We start from the raw sequence: 24,525 nt of genomic DNA, 5'->3' as shown, positions 1-24,525 counted from the left end.
GATATCATAAAATTTAAAAATAATTAACAAATAATTATTTTTATTATTATAACCAAACATGAAATAATGTATGCTTTTTTATAAAATATCTGAACTTTTTAAAATTTATTTATTTTTTCATCTTAAACAAACAGACACACACCACGTTTTTTGTGATGCCTTTGATAAGTTGCTTGACTAAACCATTCTGGATAGAGGTGGTAATTTGAGCCAAGCTGAAATAAGTTTAAAAAATTTTAGAGTTGGACTTGAAAGTTAAAAAAAAAAATTTGTTACTCCAGGTTTATTTTGATTGCCTGAATAAGCCTGAAAAAATTAAGGCCCGAACCTAAATATGTTCAGCCCAAATACGTGAATTCTTTATTTATTAGTAATAAAATAATATTTAAATAAGATATAAAAAATAAAAATATTAATTTTTTAATATAAAAAATTGAAATTAGCTAAAAAAATAAAAGTAAAATAATATTAATTTTTTAATATGAAAAATTAAAATTAGCTAAAAAATAAAAGTAAAATAATATTTAACAAGTCAAATATCTAGGCTAGCCTGAATAATTAGCCCGAAAGCCTGAGGTATTAGGATCGAACTTGATTACATAAACTTTTTCATATATTTAGGTATTTTAATCTCAATCTAAATAAGTTAACCCAAATTGAGGCTCACTTGAATTAGCTTATCTCGTTCAAATTATCGGCTCTAACTCCTACATGATATGTGCATAAATTCATGTGCAGCATTATTCAAACCCACTTGAATAAACATGTTTTTTTAAATATTCTACATTAATTTATTCTTTTTTTGACCTTCTATGTTTTACTTTATGCAGTCTTCTATATATGTTTTTTGAAAATCGACGGCGACATTTTGTCGCCGTAAAAACCACACATCAGTAACAACTATTTTGTCACCGCTGAAAAGTAATATTGATTCACTTACACACATGGCACCACATCACCATCCACATGGCGCCTCACCTCACCCCACGTGGCGCTATGTCACCCTCTACATAGGGCCCCATCTTGCATCACATGGCGCCATGTCATCCTCCACATGTCGCCCTCACCTCACGCTATGTGACGCCATGTCACTCTTCATATGTCGCTCTCACCACACACCACATGTCATCATGTCACCAATTTATATTTTCATTTTGAAAGTTATCTCCTCCAAAATTTGAACCCGTGACCTCTTTCTTTTATGTCTAATCATTTTGTCACTGAGTTAGAATGAATTTGTAGTCTATTATTGCATAATTAAATACACACACGCATTATTAAACTATACAAACACACACATATATTAAAAATTATAAAATATCATTACTATCCTTAAATACTTCAATTTAATTCTTTTAATTTATAAAATTACAAATTATATTATTTATTTTGTTTAAAGTAAACTATAAATATAATTAATACAATATCATTTGTATTATTTATTTTAATTTTTTTACTTCTCGAGGTTGTTATATTATTTATTTTAATATTTATATTTATAATTATAATATAAAAAATATCTAAAGAATAAATAGTAAAAAATACTGATGATTATACATTAGTTTATAATTATTTATGTTTTTAAATTAGCATCAAGCTTTAAAGTTATTGGTGTTAGATGTAGAATTTAAATTAAAAAATTAGATTAGATGAAATATCATTCTATGAATGAATAAATTTATGTATCACATGTTTAATTATTATAAACAAGTAGTGTTATTGATTTCTACATTGATTCATGACTTATGCTTTCTCTCTCTTCTCTTCTATTTTAAATATTTAAAATTTTTTACTTATTATTTATAATTTTAAATTTAATTTTCTTTAGTTATTAATTAGTTAAAAAATATATATTAAAAAATTCATGATTATTTTGGACATTAAACATCTCAACTGACTTTTGAATAAAATTATTCAAATAAATTTCAATTTATCTAATAGACTTTTTTAAAAAATATATTCAAATATAAATCATATTACATTTACTGACTTTGTTTTTAACCTTAGTTTGCTAACTTTGGTTGAATCTTAACCTTAGTTGTAAATATTTTAATACAAACACACACGTAAAATAATATGGTTTGGCTTAATTCTTTACTTTAGCTCATTTGTATTAAATAATACCTTAACCTTATATTAAAATTATAATTTAACAATAGAATATATTAAATAAAAACTCATTATGTTATTTTATATATTCATTATAAAATTACAATAATGCAACAAAATTAATGTCTTAAAATATTAAATATTAGATAAATAAAAATAAAATTATGATGATAATACAAAATTAAATTTTTAGCGATAAAAGTTAAAGCCGCCCTTGAAAGTGTGACTTTCTACGATGACATGCATTTGTCGTTACTGAAAGTCTGTTGAATTTCTGCAGTGACTTTAAATGTTGTTGTAGAAAGTCACACTTATGGTGATTTTTATTGTCGGCCGCTGAAAATTGAGAATCAGCGATAACTTTTTGGAGTCACTGCTGAAAGTCGCTGTTGAAAGTTTTTTTTTTTTTTTAGTATATAAATACCCACTTTGGTGAGTGAGCGTTTCATAAGAGACGACATGGCTTCGAAGAACAACCTTAGCCAACATGAAGCTTTCGACGACGTCGAGAAGTCCCTAGATGTTGTCGATCCTCCCTCTAAATTCTTTGACGACGATGGCCGTCTTAAACGAACTGGTACGTACGATCTCCTACACACACACAGACACACACACACCAACTTTGCATATATAGGAATTAAAGAAGATAATGAATCACTGACGATGGTGAAGTGATGATGAGAGTGCAGGCACAGTGTGGACGGCGAGTTCACACATAATAACGGCGGTGATAGGATCGGGTGTGCTATCCTTAGCGTGGGCAGTCGCTCAGCTGGGCTGGATCGCTGGTCCTTTCGTCATGTTGCTGTTCGCCTTTGTCGTTCTCTATACTTCTTCCATGCTTTGTGATTGTTATCGTCTGCACGACGCCGTTTCCGGCAAGAGGAACTACACCTACATGGACGCTGTTTCTTCCATTCTAGGTACACACTCACAATTATTTATCTCTCACCTTTCACCATCAGTTAATTAATTAATCTGCTGTGATCTTCACTTATTCAATTATCACGCTACTAATGTAATGTTTCGTGCGTGCAGGTGGAGTTCATGTGAAGTTGTGTGGGACATTTCAGTATCTGAGTCTCGTGGGAGTCGCAATAGGATACACTATCGCTGCTTCCATCAGCATGATGTCAGTTTTACTATTCGCTACGTACTACCTTAAATTTACCAAAATGCAAAGTAATTGTAATTAGGAAGTAGTGATATTCCCATAATGGTCTCTCTCTCTCTGTGTTGTCGTCGTCGTCGTCGTTGTTGTTTTTTTTTTTGGGAGAGACAGGGCAATCAAAAGGTCGAATTGTTTCCATGAAAAGGCGAGAGGAAAGGGATGCAACGTCTCAAGCAATCCGTACATGATAGGTTTTGGGGTAATTGAGGTATTTCTGTCCCAAATCCCAGACTTTGATCAGATCTGGTGGCTCTCTACCGTTGCTGCTATCATGTCTTTTACCTACTCCACCATTGGCCTCTCCCTTGGAATCGCTAAAGTTGCGGGTTGGTTAATTAGTTATTCGATCAAAATGCTTGTTGTTCAATTATTTTCAATTATAGCATTGTCCATATAAAAACCCAACCTATGAGATTATTTGCCCTGATTAACTTGGTTGGGATTTAATTTATGACCATATTGAGCAGAAAGTGGTAAAATTAAGGGCAGCCTCACAGGAATAAGCAATGGATCAGGAACTACTGTGACTCAAGCCCAAAAAATATGGAGGAGTTCACAAGCTCTTGGCGATATAGCCTTTGCTTACTCATTCTCTGTTGTGCTCATTGAAATTCAGGTATATATACTCTTTCCTTTTAAAATAATAACAAAAACTAATTATTTTAGTCTTTATAATTTTCATTCAATTAAAATTCAATTCTTAAATTTTAACTCGATGTCACTTAATTTTTACAATTTGATTATGTTAAAATTCAGTTCTTACACTTTAACTCAGTGTAACTCAATCCATACAATCTTAACCATTTAAAATATTAATTTCTATGTTTTAAAAACTAAAATTATAAGAAATAAAGTTATTTTTCTTCATCTTAGGGACTATTATTTTAAACTGCTATAAAATTATAAATGATTGAGTTTCAATAAGTCAAAATATTGACCAATTGGCTTGCAATATAAGTTAAAATTTAAGGAATGATTTACAATAAGTTAAAATTATGATATTAAATGATTAATTTTCTTCCAAATAACAATCATATAAAAATTTTATTGTCCCATCTCTAATTACCAAAAAGGTGGAATACTAACGAATATCTTATATGAATATGTACAAAGGACACCATAAAGTCACCACCATCAGAAGCAAAGACAATGAAGAAAGCAACAAAGATAAGTACAGCAGCGACCACAATCTTCTGCATGCTGTGTGGCTGCATGGGCTACGCTGCTCTCGGAGACAACTCACCTCCCAATCTCCTCACTGACTTGGCCTTCTCCAACCCCTTCTGGCTTCTTGACATTGCCAACGCCGCCATAGCTGTTCACCTCATCGGAGCTTACCAAGTTTTCTCTCAACCCATCTTCGCCTTCATCGACAAACAAGCCTCACAGAGATTTCCCAGAAGCAAGCTCTTGAACAAAGAATTCAAAGTCCCCTCACCAATTCTTGGTTTTAATGCTCACTATAGTCTGAGTTTGTTCAGGTTGGTTTCAAGGACGTGTTACGTGGTAGTCACCACATTGGTGTCCATGTTGCTTCCATTCTTCAATGATGTGATGGGGATCATCGGGGCATTAGGGTTTTGGCCTCTGAACGTGTATTTTCCGGTGGAAATGTATATTAAACAGAAGAAGATACAAAAATGGAGTGGCAAGTGGGTTTGCCTTCAAGTGCTAAGCATGGCGTGTCTCGTGGTCTCCATTGCAGCTATTTTTGGATCATTCGCTGGTGTTTTTCTTGACCTCAAGAAGTCTAAGCCATTTCGCTAATCAAATTATATATGGGTCATCTAATTTAATTTGTATTGAGTTTTTTTATATGACTCTTTAATCGGATTAAATTGGAGTATTATCATATCCAATTGAGATTATCTCTCCCAAAAGTATTATGTATTATAATTAAGCAGATCGAATAAGTTGGCCAAGAGATCATAACTCTCTTGTGCCATTTTCTTATAACCAACCGCTTGTAACTTGTTGCATTCATATATGCCCCTCATCTTCTTCTTCTTCTTTTTTTTTGAATGAAATATATGCCCCTCATCTTTAACTTTTCACTTTTTTCCTTCGCTTTTAGACTTTTAATCATACATATACCTACTGGAGTAGTCTTAAACGAAATAATATGGGGTAAGAACTAGAAAATAAAAAAAATAAAAAAAGCATATTGTGATTGAGAGGATCGTTTCAATCTATATATGACAGGTGTGACTGGTAACAGATAGGACAAAAACAGATCAATCGCAAGGATATTTATTCCACATAATTGGATCATTAATTACAAAATTTTACATAAACTAATCATTCATGTATCAATTTTTATATTTTAATTAGTCTCAATCTTAAACGTTGATGTGACACAACCATCGTATATTATTAAATATGTATATATGATTTATATCAGGAAAAAAAAATAACTCACATGTTAAATTATTTGATAATTAGGCGATCATCAGCAGTTTAACTGTGCATATCCATAATGTATTAATTGCTACATGATTAACTATGTTTGAGCGAAATTCAATATCTAATCAAAAGTTTGATGAAAGAGTAAGTAAAAAATTAAGTAAAAATGTAAAACCATCTATCAAAATCAATATATATATAATATATATATCCTCTAGGCCCCACCACCCTCTCTCATACAACGCGAAGCCAGTGTTGATTAAAATTGGTGTAATTGGTTGAAAGTTTGAATTTTAATTCTAGTGTATTTTGTGATTTACTTGGGAGATGTTTACTTATATTACTCTTCGTATTTCAGGGAAATATGTTGTGGGCAGATCCTACTCCTTATAGTTATATATATATATATATATATATAAAGAGGGGAACTCCCTTTAAGGCGTGAATCAGATTGGATGTTTAATTCCCCATGACTTCTGATCAATCGCTCAATTTCTAGGTCAAAAGCTTCAATATATTTCCCACTTTCAGTGATTTCTCTCTTTAATTTTCTTATTAAATTCAAAGGATTTTGAGATGATGATAGAAGAGAAAATAAAACAAAAAGAAAAAAGATTCATATATTCGATGTCACACAAATGTATGCAATTGAGAATCAAGCAAAAACGTCCGAGTTCTTCCGCACCTGTCATTTCATATCCTTAGAATAAAATACTATCTTAGTTTTATTTACAAAGTATAGAGAGAATTTTTTTTTTAGTTTTGTATTTACAAGTCAAATCATTAAATGTTTATTATAAATTTTTTACTTTACTTTTTATTAAATGTTGGTGAGAGAAAATATTTAGATAGTCAATAACTTTAAATTTTTTTTGTTTCAGTAAAATATTTTTAAAATAATTTATAAATAAAACTAGAAAGAATATTGTGTAGCCAACCGATATAAACACACATAATATAAATCAGACCATTTGACACAAATTTTAATTGAGAGAATTAATTGAGATGACTCTTCTACTATGCCTTATGGAATAAATAAATAAAACTTATATATTTAACCTTATATGTTCAATGTGCTTAATTTTAATTAAATGAAGACATGTGAATTTTTTATATATTATTTATTATATAACAAAATCTTGTTATTAATATTATTAAAATGTTGAAATTCACTTGTCTTATTTTGATTGAATTAATTAGAATATATTAAGTATATAAAGTCAAGTACTTAAATCTTGCCCCAAAAAAACGTAAGGACATGCATGGATTTTTCAAGCAATAATAACAGTTAAGTTCCAAAACTTTGAATTAATGACACTTAGATCCCAACAAAATTTTCAAAAAAATGATAAAATATTTAAGTTTTAAATATAATTATTAGATTGTATATGAGATTTATGTTTGTAATTGTCAGAATCGATATTTGAATTTTGCATCTCATTGTTTTTAATAATAAAATATATCCTACACACATCCCACTATCCTTTTGCTGGTGCCTTTGACGAGCTCCTTGGGTAAATCACTTTCACTAAAAATGATAATTTGAGTTAAGCTTGAATAAGCTTAAAAAATTAAGTTTGTATAAATTGTCCATATAAATTTAAAAAAATTAGGCCAAATCTGAATTAGAGTGGACTTAGTTTGAATATCTAAATTCTTTATTAATTAGTAATAAAATAATATTAAAACAAGATAAAATTGAAAATACTAATTTTTTTAAAAATAAAAATTGAAATTAGCTAAAAAAGAAAAAAATTTAACAAGTTAGGTATTCAAGCTAGTTCAAATAAACTCAAAAGCCTAATATGTTAGGATCGGGCTTATCTATATAAGTTTTTTTATATGTTCATGTATTTTAAACTAATTCAAATGATAAGCTCGGCTTGAATTAAACTTTGCTTGAATAAGCACATCTCATTTGAGTTATTAGGGTGTGTGTTTGGATTAAAAAATTTACAACTAAAGTTATAATTAACTGAGGTTAGCATGTTAAAAAAAATATATAACTTTTACGTGATTTATGTTTAGATAGATTTTTCAAAGTTAGTTTTATAAACTAAAATTTCTTTGAATGATTTAATTTAAAAACTAGTTAAGATGTATGAAGAAGAAAATGGACATAGGTTTCCCCCCACACACACATGTATGTATGTATATGTATATTTTTGTAACTAATTTAATATTTTTAGAAAAATATTAAACTTAAAATTACAATTTTTCAAAAAGGTAAAATAAAAAATAAAAAATAAATTGATAAATTAAAAAAATTTAAGTTTAAAAAGGTAGAATTTTAATGATAAATTATAAATATTAAATTCTGAACTTTTTATATTTATTTTTTATGTCAGTAATAAAATAATATTTTTTACACCACACATTTATACTCATTTTATTAAACAAGAGTGGTTTACTGCATATCCAAAAGAAGAAGAAGAAGAGCAAGAAAAAGGAGTGGATTATTTGTAATAATATCCAAATCTAAATTCTTGTAGTTTTCTTTTTCTTCTTTACTAGAGGCTAGTTTGGTTTTTCTTGCGTTTCATTTCAAAAAGTAAAATTTTACTTTTAAAATGTTAGAAGTTGTTTGAGTAAAATATTTTATAAAAAAGTACATTTTGAAAGAAAATTTTAATAGTGGTTGAAAGCAAATATAAAAAACATAATTATTTGAAACTTTTAAAAAGTAAATTTAAAAAGTATAATGTTATTTGATCATACTACTCCAAATTTAATCTCTTATTTTTTATTTAAAAATAGTTCATTCATTAAAATTATAATTATCATTTCAATAATAATAATAATTAGGTATCAAATTTTTAGTATTATAAATTAAATAATTAATCATGTTAATTTGTAAAATTAATATATAATAAAAATTATAAATCTTTATCACATTTCTAAAATTATAAATTAAAAAAATACAAATAACTAGAGATCAAGTTTTTAGCATTATAAATAAAATTTTATGTTATTTAAAATATGAATGTAATATTTTTTAATATTTAAAGTATATTACATTCATGTAATAAAAATTATAAATCATTATAAATCAATGTCCTTTTAATAATTATATATTTAAAACTACATTTTATTATCATAATCCAAATAATTTTTAATATATTAAATTAATTTTTAAAAAAATATATTCAAACATAAATTTCATTACAACAATTAATTTTTATTAAATTAATTTTTATTAAATAAATTTTTAACAAATTTAAAACAAAACACATTCTATGTCAGTGTGTGCCTTCTTCCCCTTCTTTTCCAACGCAGCGTCTGACAAGACATCTGCAAAGACTCATGTGGAGCGTCATTCAATCCTACACGCATAAACATATATTTTTTTTTTTAAATGGACGGTTATCTTCAATATATGCTGCCTTTTTTTTTGTTTTGGACCTTCGATATTCTACTTTATTCAGTCTTCTATATATGCTTTAATTTATGAATGACACACTATTCTTCATTATCTATTAAACACGTCAAGGACGATTTTAGGATTATTGCAGAAGGAACAAATATTGGATGGACTATAAAATAATACTTGAATTGAATCACTTATAAAGATATTAGTTGATGAACACGAGTTTCAAATTGATGATCGTTCTGCTTTATTCTGTCTCTTTCATTTTCATAGCCAGCCTCGGTTTCTTAAGAGACGCCACCTCATCGTAAATACCCACCTTGGCGAGTGAGTGTTTCACAAGAGATGACATGGCTTCGAAGAATAACCTTAGCCAACATGAAGCTTTCGACGACATCGAGAAGTCCCTTGATGTTGTCGTACCTCTCTCCACAAATTCTTTGACGACGATGGCTGTCTTAAACGAACTGGTACATACCATCTCCTACGCAAACACCCCCCAACTGTGTGTGTGTGTGTGTGTGTGTAGGAATTAAAGAAGACTATGATGAATAAATGAAGATGGTGAAATGTTTCATGCATGCAGGTGGAGTTCATGTGAAGTTGTGTGGAATATTTCAGTATCTGAGTCTTGTGGGAGTCGCAATAGGATATACTATCGCAGGTCCGCCTACGGTGCTCATAAGGGGATGAGCTTGCTAAAATCTAAACCATTCATATTTTGATTTAAATAATTTAAATTTAAAATATTATTATATATTTTTATTTTATGTTTATTAAACTAAAAATTTATGAAGTAATTTTAACAATTTTTTATATTTTTAGTCTGATCTAAATTTAAATTGGAGAGTCCAATTTCATATTAAAATTTTTATAATTGCTATATATTGATTATCCAGATGTGCTATATACAATCCAGATTTAATTATAAAATAATTTTCATAAATTTTTTATTTTTAATATGGTCTAAATTTAATTTGGAAGGTTCAATTTAATATTAAAATTTTTATAATTGCTATATATTGACTATTTAAATTTACTCTGTACAGTTAAATCTAGACTATATAGAGTATATTTGGATAATCAATATATAGCAATTATAAAAATTTTAATATTAAAATAAATTCTTCAAATTAAATTTAAACTAGAATAAAAATAATAAAATAAATAATTTTTTAAATTCTTATTTTAATGAATATAAAATTAAATAATACTTTAAATTTGGATGGTTCAGATTTCATCACACACATTGCTCATCAGTGTGATGAGCAACTAAATCAATTCCACACTATCGCTCCTTCTATCAGCAAGATGTCAATTTTATCATTTGCTGTGTACTCCTTTGGTCATTTTTATAAGTCATTTCTACCAATTTTATCAATATTTTTTTTGATTTTATTTATAAGATACCTTTTAGAAGTAATTTTTTGTCCAAAACATAGGACATCTTGTAATAATTAAATCATTTTTTTAATTTTACCCCTTCTTGATTAACATGAAGGTATTTGATGTAGTTGTATTATTATTTAAAATTAAATATAAAAGTGAAAGTATATTTTACATTTTTATGATATCAAGAACAAATTTTTTTTGTTAAAATTCGTGAAATGGTTGAAAATATTTTATAATAAGAACTGGAGGGAGTATCATGCAAAAAAATAGAAAAAATAAAAGTGTGTAGAATTTCAAAGATGCTTCTGTACAACAAATCAAAAAAGTGATATCATGTCTCTATGGTCCTATTTATAGGGTAGAGTGAGAAGAATTTTTTTGGTCCTACTTATAAGTCACATTATTAAATTTTTATCATAATTTTTTTTTACCCTTCATTAAATGTTAGAAAGAAAAAATATGTTATTGAAGTGTGTATATTTAATAGGGACAAAGTTAAAAACTTATTAAATTTTAAAATAGAGTTAATGAATTTTAAGATTTTTCTTGGTACTGATAAAATATGTTAGAAGTGATTTATAAAAAAGATCAGAGAAGTATTTTCTCTCTTTTATGAAAGGTAATTTTAAAAATATATTTTAAATATTATCTAAAAAGCTATGCATGATTTATAAATAAAATTAAATAAATTTTTTAAAATGTGATTTATAAATGTGATTGGAGAGAGTACCACCTTAAATTTACCGAAATGCAATATTCATATTCACATAATGATGTCTCAATTTTTTTTTTGGTTTTTGTTTTGAGGGAGGGACAAGGCAATCAAATTCAAAAGGTCGAATCAATGTTGTCAAAACTAGATCGGACCGGACGGTCTGACTGGTCTGATCGCCACCCGCTGAAGAAAATAGCCCGGTTCAACCAATTGAACCAATATGGCATTTGACCCGAGTTGAACAGGGTTAAACCGGTCGGTTTTGAGAGAACCGGCGAGACCCGGGTCAAAGCCAAAAAAATTAAAAAAATTTAGGCTAAATTATTTAGATTCACAATTTGTCTTCTCTAATCACTAATGCTCTCTTTTCTTCTCTTTTCTAATATCTAATCTCTCTTTCATGGCCCAAACTCAATCTCTAACTTCTCCTCCAACATCCGCCTCCAGCTCTAAAGATCTAACCTTTAGCATTGAGATTGAAAGCTTGTGAGTCATGACATGACAGTATGCCTCCAGCTCCAATATTTTCCTTTGAGATTACAAGCTTGTACTAACATGCCTCTACCTCTAGTTTCAATGATCCAAGTATCTAGCTTTTGAAGTTGAGATCCTAAGCACCATTAATAAATTAATGTTTTATTTATATAATTGCACATATAAATTTTATTTTTTTATTTAATTTTTATATCACCGGTATGACCGCCGGTCTAACCAGTTAGATCATAAAAATCATGACCCATTGCTCGTTTCAGTTCGATATTCGGTCCGGGTTTCAAAATATTGGGTCGAATTGTTTCCATGAAAAGGGTAGAGGAAAGGGATGCAACGTGTCAAGCAATCCGTACATGATAGGTTTTGGGGTAATTGAGGTATTTCCGTCCCAAATCCCAGACTTCGATCAGATCTGGTGGCTCTCTACTGTTGCTGCTGTCATGTCTTTTACACACTCCACCGTCGGCCTCTCTCTTGGAATGGCTAAAGTTGGGACTTGGTTTCGGTTCTCATCATAAAAGGGATGCTCAACACTAAAATACTGTCATTTGGCAGTGTTTTTTTTTCTTTTATTTTTTTAAATCGCAAATTTATTATAATAATAAATAATTATTATAAAATTATTTCTTTAATATTTAATGAACTAATAAATATTAAGATGTTAAAATTAAATTTGAATAGTTTAAATAAAAATTTTGGTTTGAACATTGAGAACTGTACTGAAAAAAATAAAAAATAATTTGAATAATTTAAAATAGGAGTTGAGTCTAGTAAAATGAGCCAGTTTCTTATACTGCAATAAATTAATGTTTGAATTTCTATTAAAAAAAGTACCTATATTTAATACCTGATTATGCTTTGAATAATATTATCTTTCATAGATAAATAACTGTACAAAATCAATAAAATGAAAAACATTTTTATTTATAATTTTAATTTTTTCAATATAGTTCTAAACTATTTAGACCAAAATTTATATATAAACTATTCAAGTTAAATTTTAATGAATTAATCTATTCATATTTAATTTTAACATCTTAATATTTATTTATTTATCAAATATTGAAATACTAATTTTATAATATTTATTTATTCTAATTATAATAAATTTGTGGTTAAAAAAAGAAAAAAAACTATCAAACGAGACAATGTTTTGGTGCTGAGCACCATGGTGCTCATTTTAGGATGGGCACCAAAACCAATTTCTTAAAGTTTTAGGTTGGTTAATTAATTAGTTATATGATTTTGGTAAAAAATAATAATTGGTTATACGATCAAAATGCTTGTTATTTAATTATTTTTAATTATAGAATTGTCTATGTATATAAAAACCTAACCTATGAGATTATTTGCCCTAATTAACCTGGTTGGGATTTAATTTATGATCATATCGAGCAAAAAGTGGTAAAATTAAGGGCAGCCTCACAGGACTAAGCAATGGATCAGGAACTACCGTGACTCAAGCTCAAAAAATATGAAGGAGTTCACAAGCTCTTGGTGATATAGCCTTTGCTTGCTCATTCTCAGTTGTCCTCATTGAAATTCAGGTATATATACTCTTACCTTTTAAAATAATAACAAAAACTAATCACCTTAGTCGCTATAGTGCTCATTTAATTAAAATTTAAATCATCCAATCTTTATAATTTGGATTCAGTTAAAACTCAATTCTTAAATTTTAACTCAATATAACTTAATTTATATAGTTTTAATCATTTAAAATATTGATTCTTATGTTTTGAAAACAAAAATTATAATGACTAAAGTTACTTGTCGGATTTAGGGACTAATGTTTTAAATTGCTATAAAATTATATATATAGATCATTGGGTTGTATACTTAGTCAAAATATTGGGTTATATAAAAAATAAGGATTGAGTTTTGACAAATCAAAATATTGACAGATCAAGTTACAATATAAGTTAAAGTTTACAAATTAATTTACAACTATGTTAAAATTACGAGACTACATGATTAATTTTTTTTAAAATAAAAATCTTAAAGTCCTATCAGTAATTACCAAACAGGTGGAATAACAACGAATATCTTATATGAATATATACAAAAGACACCATAAAGTTGCCACCATCAGAAGCAAAGAGAATGAAGAAATCAACCAAGATAGGTATAGCAGTGATCAGAGTCTTTTGTATGCTGTATGGTTGCATGGGCTACGTTGCTCTCAGAGACAGCTCACTTCCCAATCTTCTCACTGACTTGGCCTTCTCCAACCCCTTCTGGCTTTTGGATGTCACTAACGCTGCCATAGCCGCCCACCTCATCGAAGCTTACCAAGTCTTCTCTCAGCCCATCTTCACCTTAATTGACAAACAAGCCGCATAGAGATTTCCCAAAAGCCAGCTCTTGAACACATTATTCAAGGTCCCCCTTACTAATTCCTAGCGATGCTCCCTACAATATGAGTCTCTTCAGGTTGGTTTCAAGGACGTGTTATGTGGTAGTCACAACACTGGCATCCATGTTGCTTCTGTTCTTCAACGACATTGTGGGGATCATCGGGGCATTAGGGTTTTGGCCTCTAAATGTGTATTTTTCGATGAAAATGTATATTAAACAGAAGAAGATAGAAAAATTGAGTGGTAGGTTGGTTTGCCTTTAGATGCTGAGTGGCGTGTCTCGTGGTGCCCATGGCGGCTATTTTTGGATCATTCGTCAGTGTTTTTCCTCACCTGAAGAAGTCCAAGCCATTCTATTAATCAAACTATACATGGATCTTCCCATTTAGTTTGTTTTTAGTTTTTTATAGGGCTATCTGATCAGATTAAATTCGAGCATTGTCGTGTCCAATTGAGATTAATTATCCCAAAAAGCATTATGTGTTCACACAAATTTAAAATTGAGGGCTCGTGTTTAAGTGGCCAAGACCTCTTCCACAAGAACTAACATATGCTTTTAATTGTTGTGCTATGTATTGTGTTTAAGTTTTCTATCATTTGGACTTGATTGGCTCAATGAAAAAGCCCAATCAAAGCCCACATTGAATGACATGGACAAGGTTATAACTTGTTCAAACTTTAATGGAAAAGCTTTAGCCTCAATATATCAAAAGCGTGCTTAAGGCTACTTGTGGTTCCAATGTTCAGATAATCAGTATCAAAGTGATAAGCCCTACCTTCTCTATAGTTTTTGGGAGAGAAGACTCATCTTCTTCCTTCTTTCTTTTACGATTACTCTTACTATATTTTCTTCTCCATGATTCTCAATAATGTGCTTGAACCCAACTGTCTTATCTGCTACAACAAGGCTTAAGAAAAACATGGATGCTCCTACTTCAAAAGAAGTTTATTTATAATTATCCGTCAACATCACCCCCTAAGTTTTTATGTGGATGGCTAATTTATAATTATTTTTGAGAAGATATTCCTATTTAAAAAGCATTTTTCTTTTAAATTTTAAACCTCCAAACAAATTGTCCCAAGTGTTTTAAATATATAGGGTTTACAAATCCAAGAGAACACATTTGTCTATTAAATAGTTTTTTTTTTTCAAAATCAATTTATAAAATCATTGATTAAAAGGAAAATTTCCCTCAATAGGCCATAAAATCATACATACATAATTTAAATCAATATAATACAAATAAATAATAATCACTTTACACACACGCTTAAACACACCCTTTTCTTATCTTCTAGCAATATCTGATCATTTAATAGCGTTCCCATATATTTTATTATCATTATCCCTTTTGCCACGTTACTTTTTCTCTGTAGCTATGTTAATTTCCTATAAAGTCCTCGTTCCTCAAATTCGCACAATATTAACATTCCATAATCATTCCCTCATCTTGCCCAATCAAACCTTGGATACTAATAATTATTATATTAATATCCACTTCTTATTCAATTTACCACTCACGATTCACTACCAGAACAACCAATTATCAACAAATTCTAGTTGCTTCAAAGGCTAAGCCTAAAAAGATATATAATTTATTACTTTCAATGTACAACTTATCAACAACAAAACCCTACACTAAACTTCTACTTCTCATAATAAAGAACTTAATTAACCGATAATCCGGTCTCATTTTCAAGCTCAAGCCCTATTTTTCCATCAAGCCCATTAGATCATCAAAATATCACTCACAATAACAAACATATTTACTTTAAAAGGCATGCTTACACATGTATACTTTATCATCAAATGCCCAAATATACGAAATTTGACCACACTACACGCTTTATAATGTATAATCACAGCCTAAATCTTTGAAATTTAAATATGTTTCCATTCAAACTTTCCGTGGTAATAACCTAATGTTAAAAAAAAAAAAATCAGAGATCCATCCTGACTAAGATACACTATTCTTAAAGTATTCAATCTTAAATCTCTTAATAACACGAGAAAACAAATTCATACCTCTCATGATTAAAATAAATTAACAAGTTGAGATTCTTGGGTTACCCTTTCTCCCTTCTTCTGTATTTCACATAAAATTAATGACTAGTTAACTAGAGTTGGCACATGTTGGACAAATCCTAAAGAATAGAGAAGTGCACGTCTTGACATATTGCCATGACAACTAGGTAAATATTTTTAAAACAAAACACAAAGCCAAAGACCGCATGGCTTTGATACAAAAATATAACATCCCAAAATTCTAGATAAGATACTCACTATAATTTTACAAGAGCAAAACCTTTTTACCTTATTTTCACAAATATTTTTCCAAAAGCATCTCAAATAAAAACAATAGAATCACCAAAAAGTAACAATAATTGGGCTTAAGGCATTTGAAGTCCAATAAACAGTCCATAACAAGCCCAATAGTCCAGCAACAAGGAACTTAAATCAAATTTCATTTTAAATTAAATAAATACTATCAAATAGATTGGACTCAGCCCACAACAGTCTATTGTTCAACAATCTATTTTGAATATTAAATTTTAAAATCTTTTCTCAAATGACACGCCCCAAAAGAAACTTTGCAAATAATTAGTTACTCAAATTATTTTAGTTATAAAAAATATTATAATCCCAAGTCATGGCAATTGAATAATAAAGTCACAACTACATGTGCCAAGCCAAAATGAATAAGGAGCCTAAACTCATTGTTTTGGTGCCTTCTCCCATAACTCTATTGCACAGCTCACTTGAAAATGTTAAGAGGTAACATATGAAATCTACTATCTCAATACCAATTGGATATTTTAATTTATACCAATATAAAATTCAAAACCAATTTGCATGTTTATATACAGAAGTACAATTTTTGCAATCCTTTCAAACAGAGTTCACAAAATAGGAAATGCAATTTTTCTAGTCAACAGTAATAATCAAAATATCAATTTAATAAGTGATGCTTAACTCTATCTCATCCTTTTATCCCGCCTCTTACACCTTATTCCTACTAACTAGAGTCTAGAGTGAAGATACGCTCGACCAAATGTGCGTTGCCTTTAAAATAGGACTCCTGTCTTTAAAAAGGAGGTGCCCATCATCCCATACCCATACCAAGGTAATAGAGAATTACAGAGAGAAGCCAACCACTAAGCATTTAATGGAGGCATACCACATGGCAAAAGTAGTCAATCATCAATCCCACACAAACAATCATAACGCCAAACATTCTCATTACCTCTTTTGCATCATATAAAACAAATCTCACATGCAAACTAACAATAATGCTTGAAAAGAATAAAAATATTACATTTCACAACAAATTATACATGCACGCTTGAAAAGAATTGTAGTCATTTTCATTCATCAACTTTTCAAATCAATAGTATAATAATCACTAACATGCTTTAAAAGGAACAAAATATTATATAATGATTTTTCAAAGAATCACAAGCGTGCATGCTAGAAATTTTCAAATCAATTCTAAGCAATAACAATAAACAAGCCCTCAATGGGCATAGCAGCATTTCCACACAGTTATATAATAATAATAATAATAATAATAATAATAATAATAAACAAGCTAAGTATACTAGTATATGAAAGAATATTCCAATGTTACTTCATTCTTGAGCTATAACTAACTCTTTCGTGCACATAAACTCCTCAGTCATAATAATAAATTAATTTACATCATTGAATGTATGGGGTAAAAAGAGGTTGGAATGAGAATTATAATGATAGAAATTAATTGAGGAAATAATTGGGATTTAGAGTTGGGAAGGTTAGAGTTGAGCAAAATTCATTCTCTATTATCGGATCACTAACATAGGAGAATTTTTGTTTCTCTAAAAAATAGTTTAAGGAAAAAAAAATGCCCCACAAGTATTGGGAGGAAAAAAATGCCCCGCAAGTTGATCGGTTTTATACATTTTGACATTGATTGATGCTCACCTCTTCTGGAACATGCATCCACATTAAATAAAAATGTTGAAAACATTCTTGAGATACCCATAAAGTCATTGTTGGTAAAAATGATCTCGGACAGTGATGGTTTGAATTAAGGGTGGTGTATGTGATAATATTCTCAGGTTTTCTATGATACCAGCTGGTGATGAAATAAAAAAGTAATGATGATGATGAAAACGCCGAAAAGCATGGATTATTATACAAATATATTTTGTATAAATTAAAACGGAAGGAGAAGCTAGTGGGTGAGTCTTTATCAAGAAGTTAACGGTGAAACATTTTTTTAAATTAATATGAGAAAATTTCGATCTGAAAATAGAACACTTCCCTTCCTAGCAGGTCAAGGGTGTATCATAAATATTTGTAACTATTACAGAAAACTAAAATTCCTAAAAATATGAAGTCATTTTTTTGTTGTATGAACTTATCTTAATACAATTTTGACTTCTCGTCTCTCGTTGCCTACGGTTTTAGACATTAATGTTCTCCTACGAATACTGTTGGAGTCTTGTTTAACTTGTGTACCTTGGGTCCTTGGGTCTAGTTTAGAACTTCTTCCCCTCACACATGAACCCAACATATGCCAGGTTTATCTCTTAAAGGTTTTTTCTAACATTTTATATTCCAAAATATGCTTAGAAAGTGTAGAACTCCACAACCTGTCCCACTTTTCTTGTAAAAAACTAATTTATCCTTACAATTGTTTGCCTCCAAACTTCTTTCAACAAATCAAGCTGCTTTCATAAAGTTGCTGCTTGACCGATAATTAACTGCAAATGATTTGTTAATGCTATTATTTCCCACCATATCTCCAGCAGTCGTTTTACGTTGTTACAATTTTGAAGCCAGCATTTTGGACATAATTTATCTGGAATTGAACTGAATTCAAAAGGTCATCCCAAATCCAACTACTGTGAAATAAACCAAGTGAATATGAACATAAAAAAGGAAGAATCATCAACTGATGAAAGATGAGGACGAAGGCAGTAGCATACCATAACGCTTAGTTCAGCACATGAATTCAACTTAAATTGTAGCAATTGCCAACATGACCAGAAAAAAGTCAAACTGGAAGAACCATGACAGAGAGAGAAATTGAAAAAGGGACAAGAGACAGCCAAATAAAGAGATGGAGAAAGCTTGACCCTTTGAGCTGTCTAAAAAGGAGCTATTTGTCCCACATCAGATTTTGACAGACATATGGATGTCAAATAATCTTTGTCAACTAGATCTAAGAACCTGATGGATCGGAACAGAGCAGATATGAAATAGATTAAAAGTTTTTTTGTGGTCTGAATAAATTAGAAGTTGAAAGATCAAATTGAAACAAATATAGCTAAGTGGCCAAAATACTAATTAAACATTCCCCCCTTATAATCAATATATCATTATATATAATAAAATCTATAACAAGTTGCAGTATAAACCATAAATGATGAAATCCATAACAAGTTACAATATTCACAAGTCTGAACAGTGAGGTTCATTTGGATGGAAAATGTGTCTACTTTCATAATAGGCTTATTACAAAGTACCTCAAAATCTATAAGAAGCAACTAGATTTTATTTCCCATGCATGCATCGCATGAAAAGATTTTTTGTTTGGAATATATATTTAGTTTATATGTAACTATAAGTAGCGATAAAAGAATTATAAGTATTGTAAAATCTTAACAGTAAAAATTATTATGGACAAAAGTAATATTAATATATAATGTAACATACCAAGATATAAGGGTATAAAATTCTATATATTTAATTTTTTTCTTTTTAGACGGAAGTAGGGGAGGCATCTTACCAGAAATAGCTACTGTATGTTTCCAACCACAGGATTCCTGAAATACAAAATAGATAGAGAGTAAGGAAGTTAAAAACCTGATGCTGATTTGATGATCGCATGTCAAACATTTCTATTTACAGTTTATACAGAAATCACACCCACTGCCCATTTCATGTATATAACATGAAAATTTTGAAGAGTAGGACAATGTTGAGTCAGTGCACATCCTACACACTTTGTTTGCATAACAAACTGATGTAACACAAGATTACCAATGATGCTGAAAAAAATGCATCAAAGTAAGTTATTAGTATGTGATTATCTATATGCATTATATGGCACACAAACAATTAACTAAAAAATGCATCTGCTTCACTGACAGAATGCATTCATAACATCAATGTATATAGCAGATACGAGAAAAAGATCATGCAAATTCACATGGCAAGTTAGTTCTAAAACTCAGCTACTGTACGAAAATGACCGTTAAATACAGCATAAAATATCAGCAGTAAAACAAGAGTATCCCTAGTTTTACTTCCCCTCGAATTCATTGCATAATCATCCGTAAATAAAAACAAATGCCATCAACTGATGCTAGCTAGCTAGATTAGAAAATGAAGTCCAATACTAATATTAAAACCTAGTGCCCAGAATTTGCTCTGATCAATCATATTGCAAACTACTATGTATTTGCAACTTTCTTAAACTTATTTTTCCCCTTCCTAAACAAACTCTCCATGAAATCACTGCAAGGATGAATGATAGTACAAACTTGGCTAACAGAAGACTTACGGAATGGACCTTGAACCCTTTCAGCCAGATGAATAACATCTGAGGGGCTAGGAATTGAAAAAAAAAAAACACGAAGATACAAAAATAATTTAGAAAAAAGGAATTGATCAAGAAACCACTTCAAGAAGTTATCCAATGCCAAGACAGCCATTTTCATTTGAACCACAAGCGTAAAGCTCTCCAGAATCTATAGGGAAACAAAGAAATAAAATGAAACCATAAACAAAATATGAACGCTACAATAGCACATACTTAATCTGAGAAACTGATGAATTACTTGTCAGCGCACAGGTGTGGTAGCGGCCACTTCTGAGCATGGAAGTTCACTAATCAATGATAGCTTTGTTGCATTATTCATCCCTCCAAAGGGCTAAATATTTTGTATGAAGATATCAATACTCATTACAGGTTGTATGCGGCAAAGCATGAAAACAGAACCACTCTCTGCAAAAATTTACATGAATGAAGATATGATCGGAGGTTAAATGGAGGATAGAACCAAGGTCATGAATAGAGTAGAGAAAATGTGTTTTTTATTTTTTGAAAAGAAGATCATCATCAAATACCATCTGCACAAGCTGAAGTTTGCAACTTAGCGGCTACATATTTAACATAGAAAAATATATAAAGATTTAAACCAAAACATAGGAGATAACAATTAATATCTTCAAGCTAATATATCCATCTTGGAAACAAACAACATTAAGATATTAAATTCAACAATATAGTGGACAAACCTTGACTCCTGCAAGATCCTTTATAAGCCTTGGCATATATACTCACTGCATTATTTAAAACATGCCATAAAATAAAAATAATAATTGATATAGCCATTTTAATGGAGATCCTTCTTGTGATACCAAAGGTAGTTATACAAACTCTCATCTTTTCTTTCACTTAGTTAAATAAAACATAAGCTCAAGCCAAAAAGAAAATATTACTTAATGAAACAAAAAAGTAAGTGATGTTTTTTTTAAAGAAGATGGAGCTTGTTACTTTTTAAGAATCCTAAAATGCTCAACTCAGTGGCCATGACCAAGTTTACCAGACCTTCCCATTCCCCTCCTCAGGGCCTCTCCTCCATCTAAGAGAACAATTTTGAAGACGTGAAGGATATTTATAGGGTAGCATGAAGTGTCACCCATGCTCTATGACGTGAGTAAGACTAGATGAAAGACAATTAGAATTAAAATCAAAAGATGTAATATAATACCATGATGAAGAAACACAAAACTAGCACAAATCTAGTAAGAATTAAAAGAACCCATCAAACAATTTGAACTTACTTGCATTCTGTTAACACGTTCTATTTGCAGCTTATACAAGACAATTTTTTGCTGCAGTTATCACTAAATTTAAGGTAATTAAACATAAAAATTTTGCCTGGACTAAAGTGAATTTCAATCTAGGACCTGATGTTTACATATGATAATTGATATTTTCTCCTATAAGGACAATGATTTGAGTGAGTAGTCAAACATGGAAGCATGATGTTGTAGCTTCATATATCTAAATAAGAACAAAAGCAATGTTCATATGCACCCTCTAACCCTTCTTTTGATTCTTGAATGAAATCCAAAACATAACTAAGTCCATATGTGCACAATATTTGCATGGCAATATTTGTATTAGTTTGCATAAATCTAGTTTCACAATATTTAAGTCATGTAACTATGACATCTTATGACTTATTGTTTACATCAGGAATACAACTAATGAGAACACCACAGCACATCGCCATATCCATGGCACTATGAAATCATTCAATAGAATTCAAGTTCCTACTAAAAAAAGATTTTGACTTAAATTAGTTAAACCAAAAATCAAAATTCGAAACCCTTTTCTAAGGCAAATTTCATAACTCTGACCTATAAATTTTAAACTTCTTCATGTGAGAACTTGGAGAATTACATGTAATCTCATCAAACCATCCATTCTCATGTACAAACATTACTAAATCAAAAATAAATCGAGAAAATAGTTCAAACAACAGACAACAATTGGCTATGTAGGGAATCTTGTAAAAGTAATTACATACCAATAAATGTCTGAAATCATTATGTGCCATACAAATGTCAAAAATAATTCACATAATTACAAAAATTGGTTCAATAAGGAAAAAAAGTCAAAAGATATATTTTAGAAGAGAGCTTGTTGATTTTTGATGGCTTTGTTAACGAATTCTGTGGGGAAGAAACCCATGTGTTATGTCCTACATCAAAGGCACTTGAAAAGGGTTCTGGCTATATAAACAGGTGCACTGCATGCCTTAATAGATTATTTGACAAACTTGAGTCTAGCTCTAATACTATTTTATCATAAGGCCATTACTCTTTCCCTAAAATGCTAACCTATTAGGTTATACAGCACACCCATCTATATAGTAAGGATCCTCTACAAGTCCCTCTGATGTGGAACATCACATTTCCTCTAGCCAATCCTTGATGCCCCATCACAGCTAGCCCGAGGTGCCTACCAATTGGAAAAACTTGGGCCTAGGTCTAATATTAATAGGTTAACTTTTTGAGGAGAGAGCAATGACCTTGTGACATATGACTTTGATATAGTTCAACTTGGGCAAATAATCCTTTAAAAAATTCATCATTTTAGTTTTTTTTAGAGAAGAATTGATGCAGCCTTATTTTAGAAGTAAAGTCTTACACTATTTGGAAAAAATAAAAAACATAATAAAGCTTTATCAAAAAATTTGAGAAGTACAGTAAAGAAATTAGTTGGTAGAAAAGCAACATTTACCCTTGGAAGTCAGGATCTAAGAGAAAATGCCTATCAAGAAATAAGCCTTCAACCTTCTAAGATTCAAAAAACATAGAAAAAAACAAAGAGGAACATTACCTTGCATAATGCACAGAAAGAGAAATATAACTAATACATGAAGCTTTTTTTTTTTCTTTTTTCCTGAACTGAAATAGAAGGAGGGGGTTTATAGCAATTTTAAGTGGGAAGGTAATGGTTTTAATAGAATACACTTCTTGCCAAGCCCTATCACCAACTAATTTAATATTTTCTAAATGAATTAAAAGACTTACACATTTAAATTATAATTTTCAATTTGACTTTTCATAATCTTTAAAAATACATTTAAACACTTTGGAAAAAAGTGAACCGAATTTTCAAGCCATTAAATATATAAGCAGATGCGCCGTATGCCCCAATAGGTTACTAGTCAAAGTAGGGTCTAGCTCTGATCTCACTTTATTACAAGACTATTACTCTCTCACTAAAATGCAAACCAATACTTTACCACTTTATATAGCTACGACCCTCCTTAAGTTCCTCTGATATGGGGCATAACAACTCCTCTAATTAATATGTGATGCCCCATCACAAGTCACTTGCTAAAGCAGATATGTGAGGTTTTTTTTTTCCTTTTTCATGAATTGAAATAGAGGGAGCGAGTTTCTAGCAATTCTAAGTGGGAAGGTAACGATTTTAACATAATACACTTCTTGCAAAGCCCTACCACCAACTGATTTAATCTTTTTTTGAATGAATTAAAAGAGACACACATTTGAACGATAAGTTTCAATATGATTTTTCATAAATCTTAAAAGATAAATTTAAACACTATGGAAAGAAGTGAGTTGAATTTTCAAACCGTTAAAGATATAAACGGGTGCACTATATGCCCCAATAAGTTACTAGAAAAACTTGGGTCTCACTCTGATACCACTTTGTCACGATGCTATTACTCTCTCTCTAAAACTCTAACCTATTCGGACATACAGCAAACCCATTTATATAGCTAAGACGATCTCCAAATCACTCTGATGTGAGACATAACAACTCCTCATATCAATTTGTGATGCCCCAATCACAGGTGGCCTATTAGAGGGGCCTACTGATTGGAAAAATTTGAGTATAGCTTTGATATCAATAGGTTATCTTTTTAGAGAGAGAGTAATGGTCTTGTGACATATGAATTTGATATAGCTCAACTTGTGCAGAGA

At 30.0% G+C, this 24,525-nt stretch overlaps 1 protein-coding gene and 1 pseudogene across 1 annotated transcript; both read left to right on the top strand.

The window, feature by feature from the left end:
• The first annotated feature begins 2,576 nt into the window (after positions 1-2,576).
• Positions 2,577-5,307, top strand: LOC129309473 (amino acid permease 2-like). The gene is made up of 6 exons (XM_054951062.1): positions 2,577-2,686; positions 2,799-3,032; positions 3,148-3,241; positions 3,392-3,606; positions 3,748-3,896; positions 4,394-5,307. Exons 2-6 carry the CDS (start codon positions 2,909-2,911, stop codon positions 5,045-5,047), a joined length of 1,236 nt encoding a protein of 411 aa, XP_054807037.1. The 5' UTR covers positions 2,577-2,686; positions 2,799-2,908; the 3' UTR covers positions 5,048-5,307.
• Positions 5,308-9,400: 4,093 nt separating this feature from the next.
• Positions 9,401-14,269, top strand: LOC129309001 (amino acid permease 2-like; annotated as a pseudogene).
• Positions 14,270-24,525: the final 10,256 nt, after the last annotated feature.

This window comes from Prosopis cineraria, unplaced genomic scaffold (assembly GCF_029017545.1).
Source record: "Prosopis cineraria cultivar Desert tree isolate PC_DT_omini unplaced genomic scaffold, ASM2901754v1 PC4, whole genome shotgun sequence".
Classification (NCBI taxonomy): Eukaryota; Viridiplantae; Streptophyta; class Magnoliopsida; order Fabales; family Fabaceae; genus Prosopis; species Prosopis cineraria.
This window is presented reverse-complemented; position numbering and strand designations above follow the sequence as displayed.

Bases quoted from the DNA above. Each gene is read 5' to 3' on its own strand.
- LOC129309473 (XM_054951062.1), top strand. From the start codon at position 2,909: ATGTTGCTGTTCGCCTTTGTCGTTCTCTATACTTCTTCCATGCTTTGT. The intron at 3,033-3,147 runs GTACACACTCAC...TCGTGCGTGCAG, and splicing joins CGCTGTTTCTTCCATTCTAG to GTGGAGTTCATGTGAAGTTG. The intron at 3,897-4,393 runs GTATATATACTC...ATATGTACAAAG, and splicing joins TTGTGCTCATTGAAATTCAG to GACACCATAAAGTCACCACC.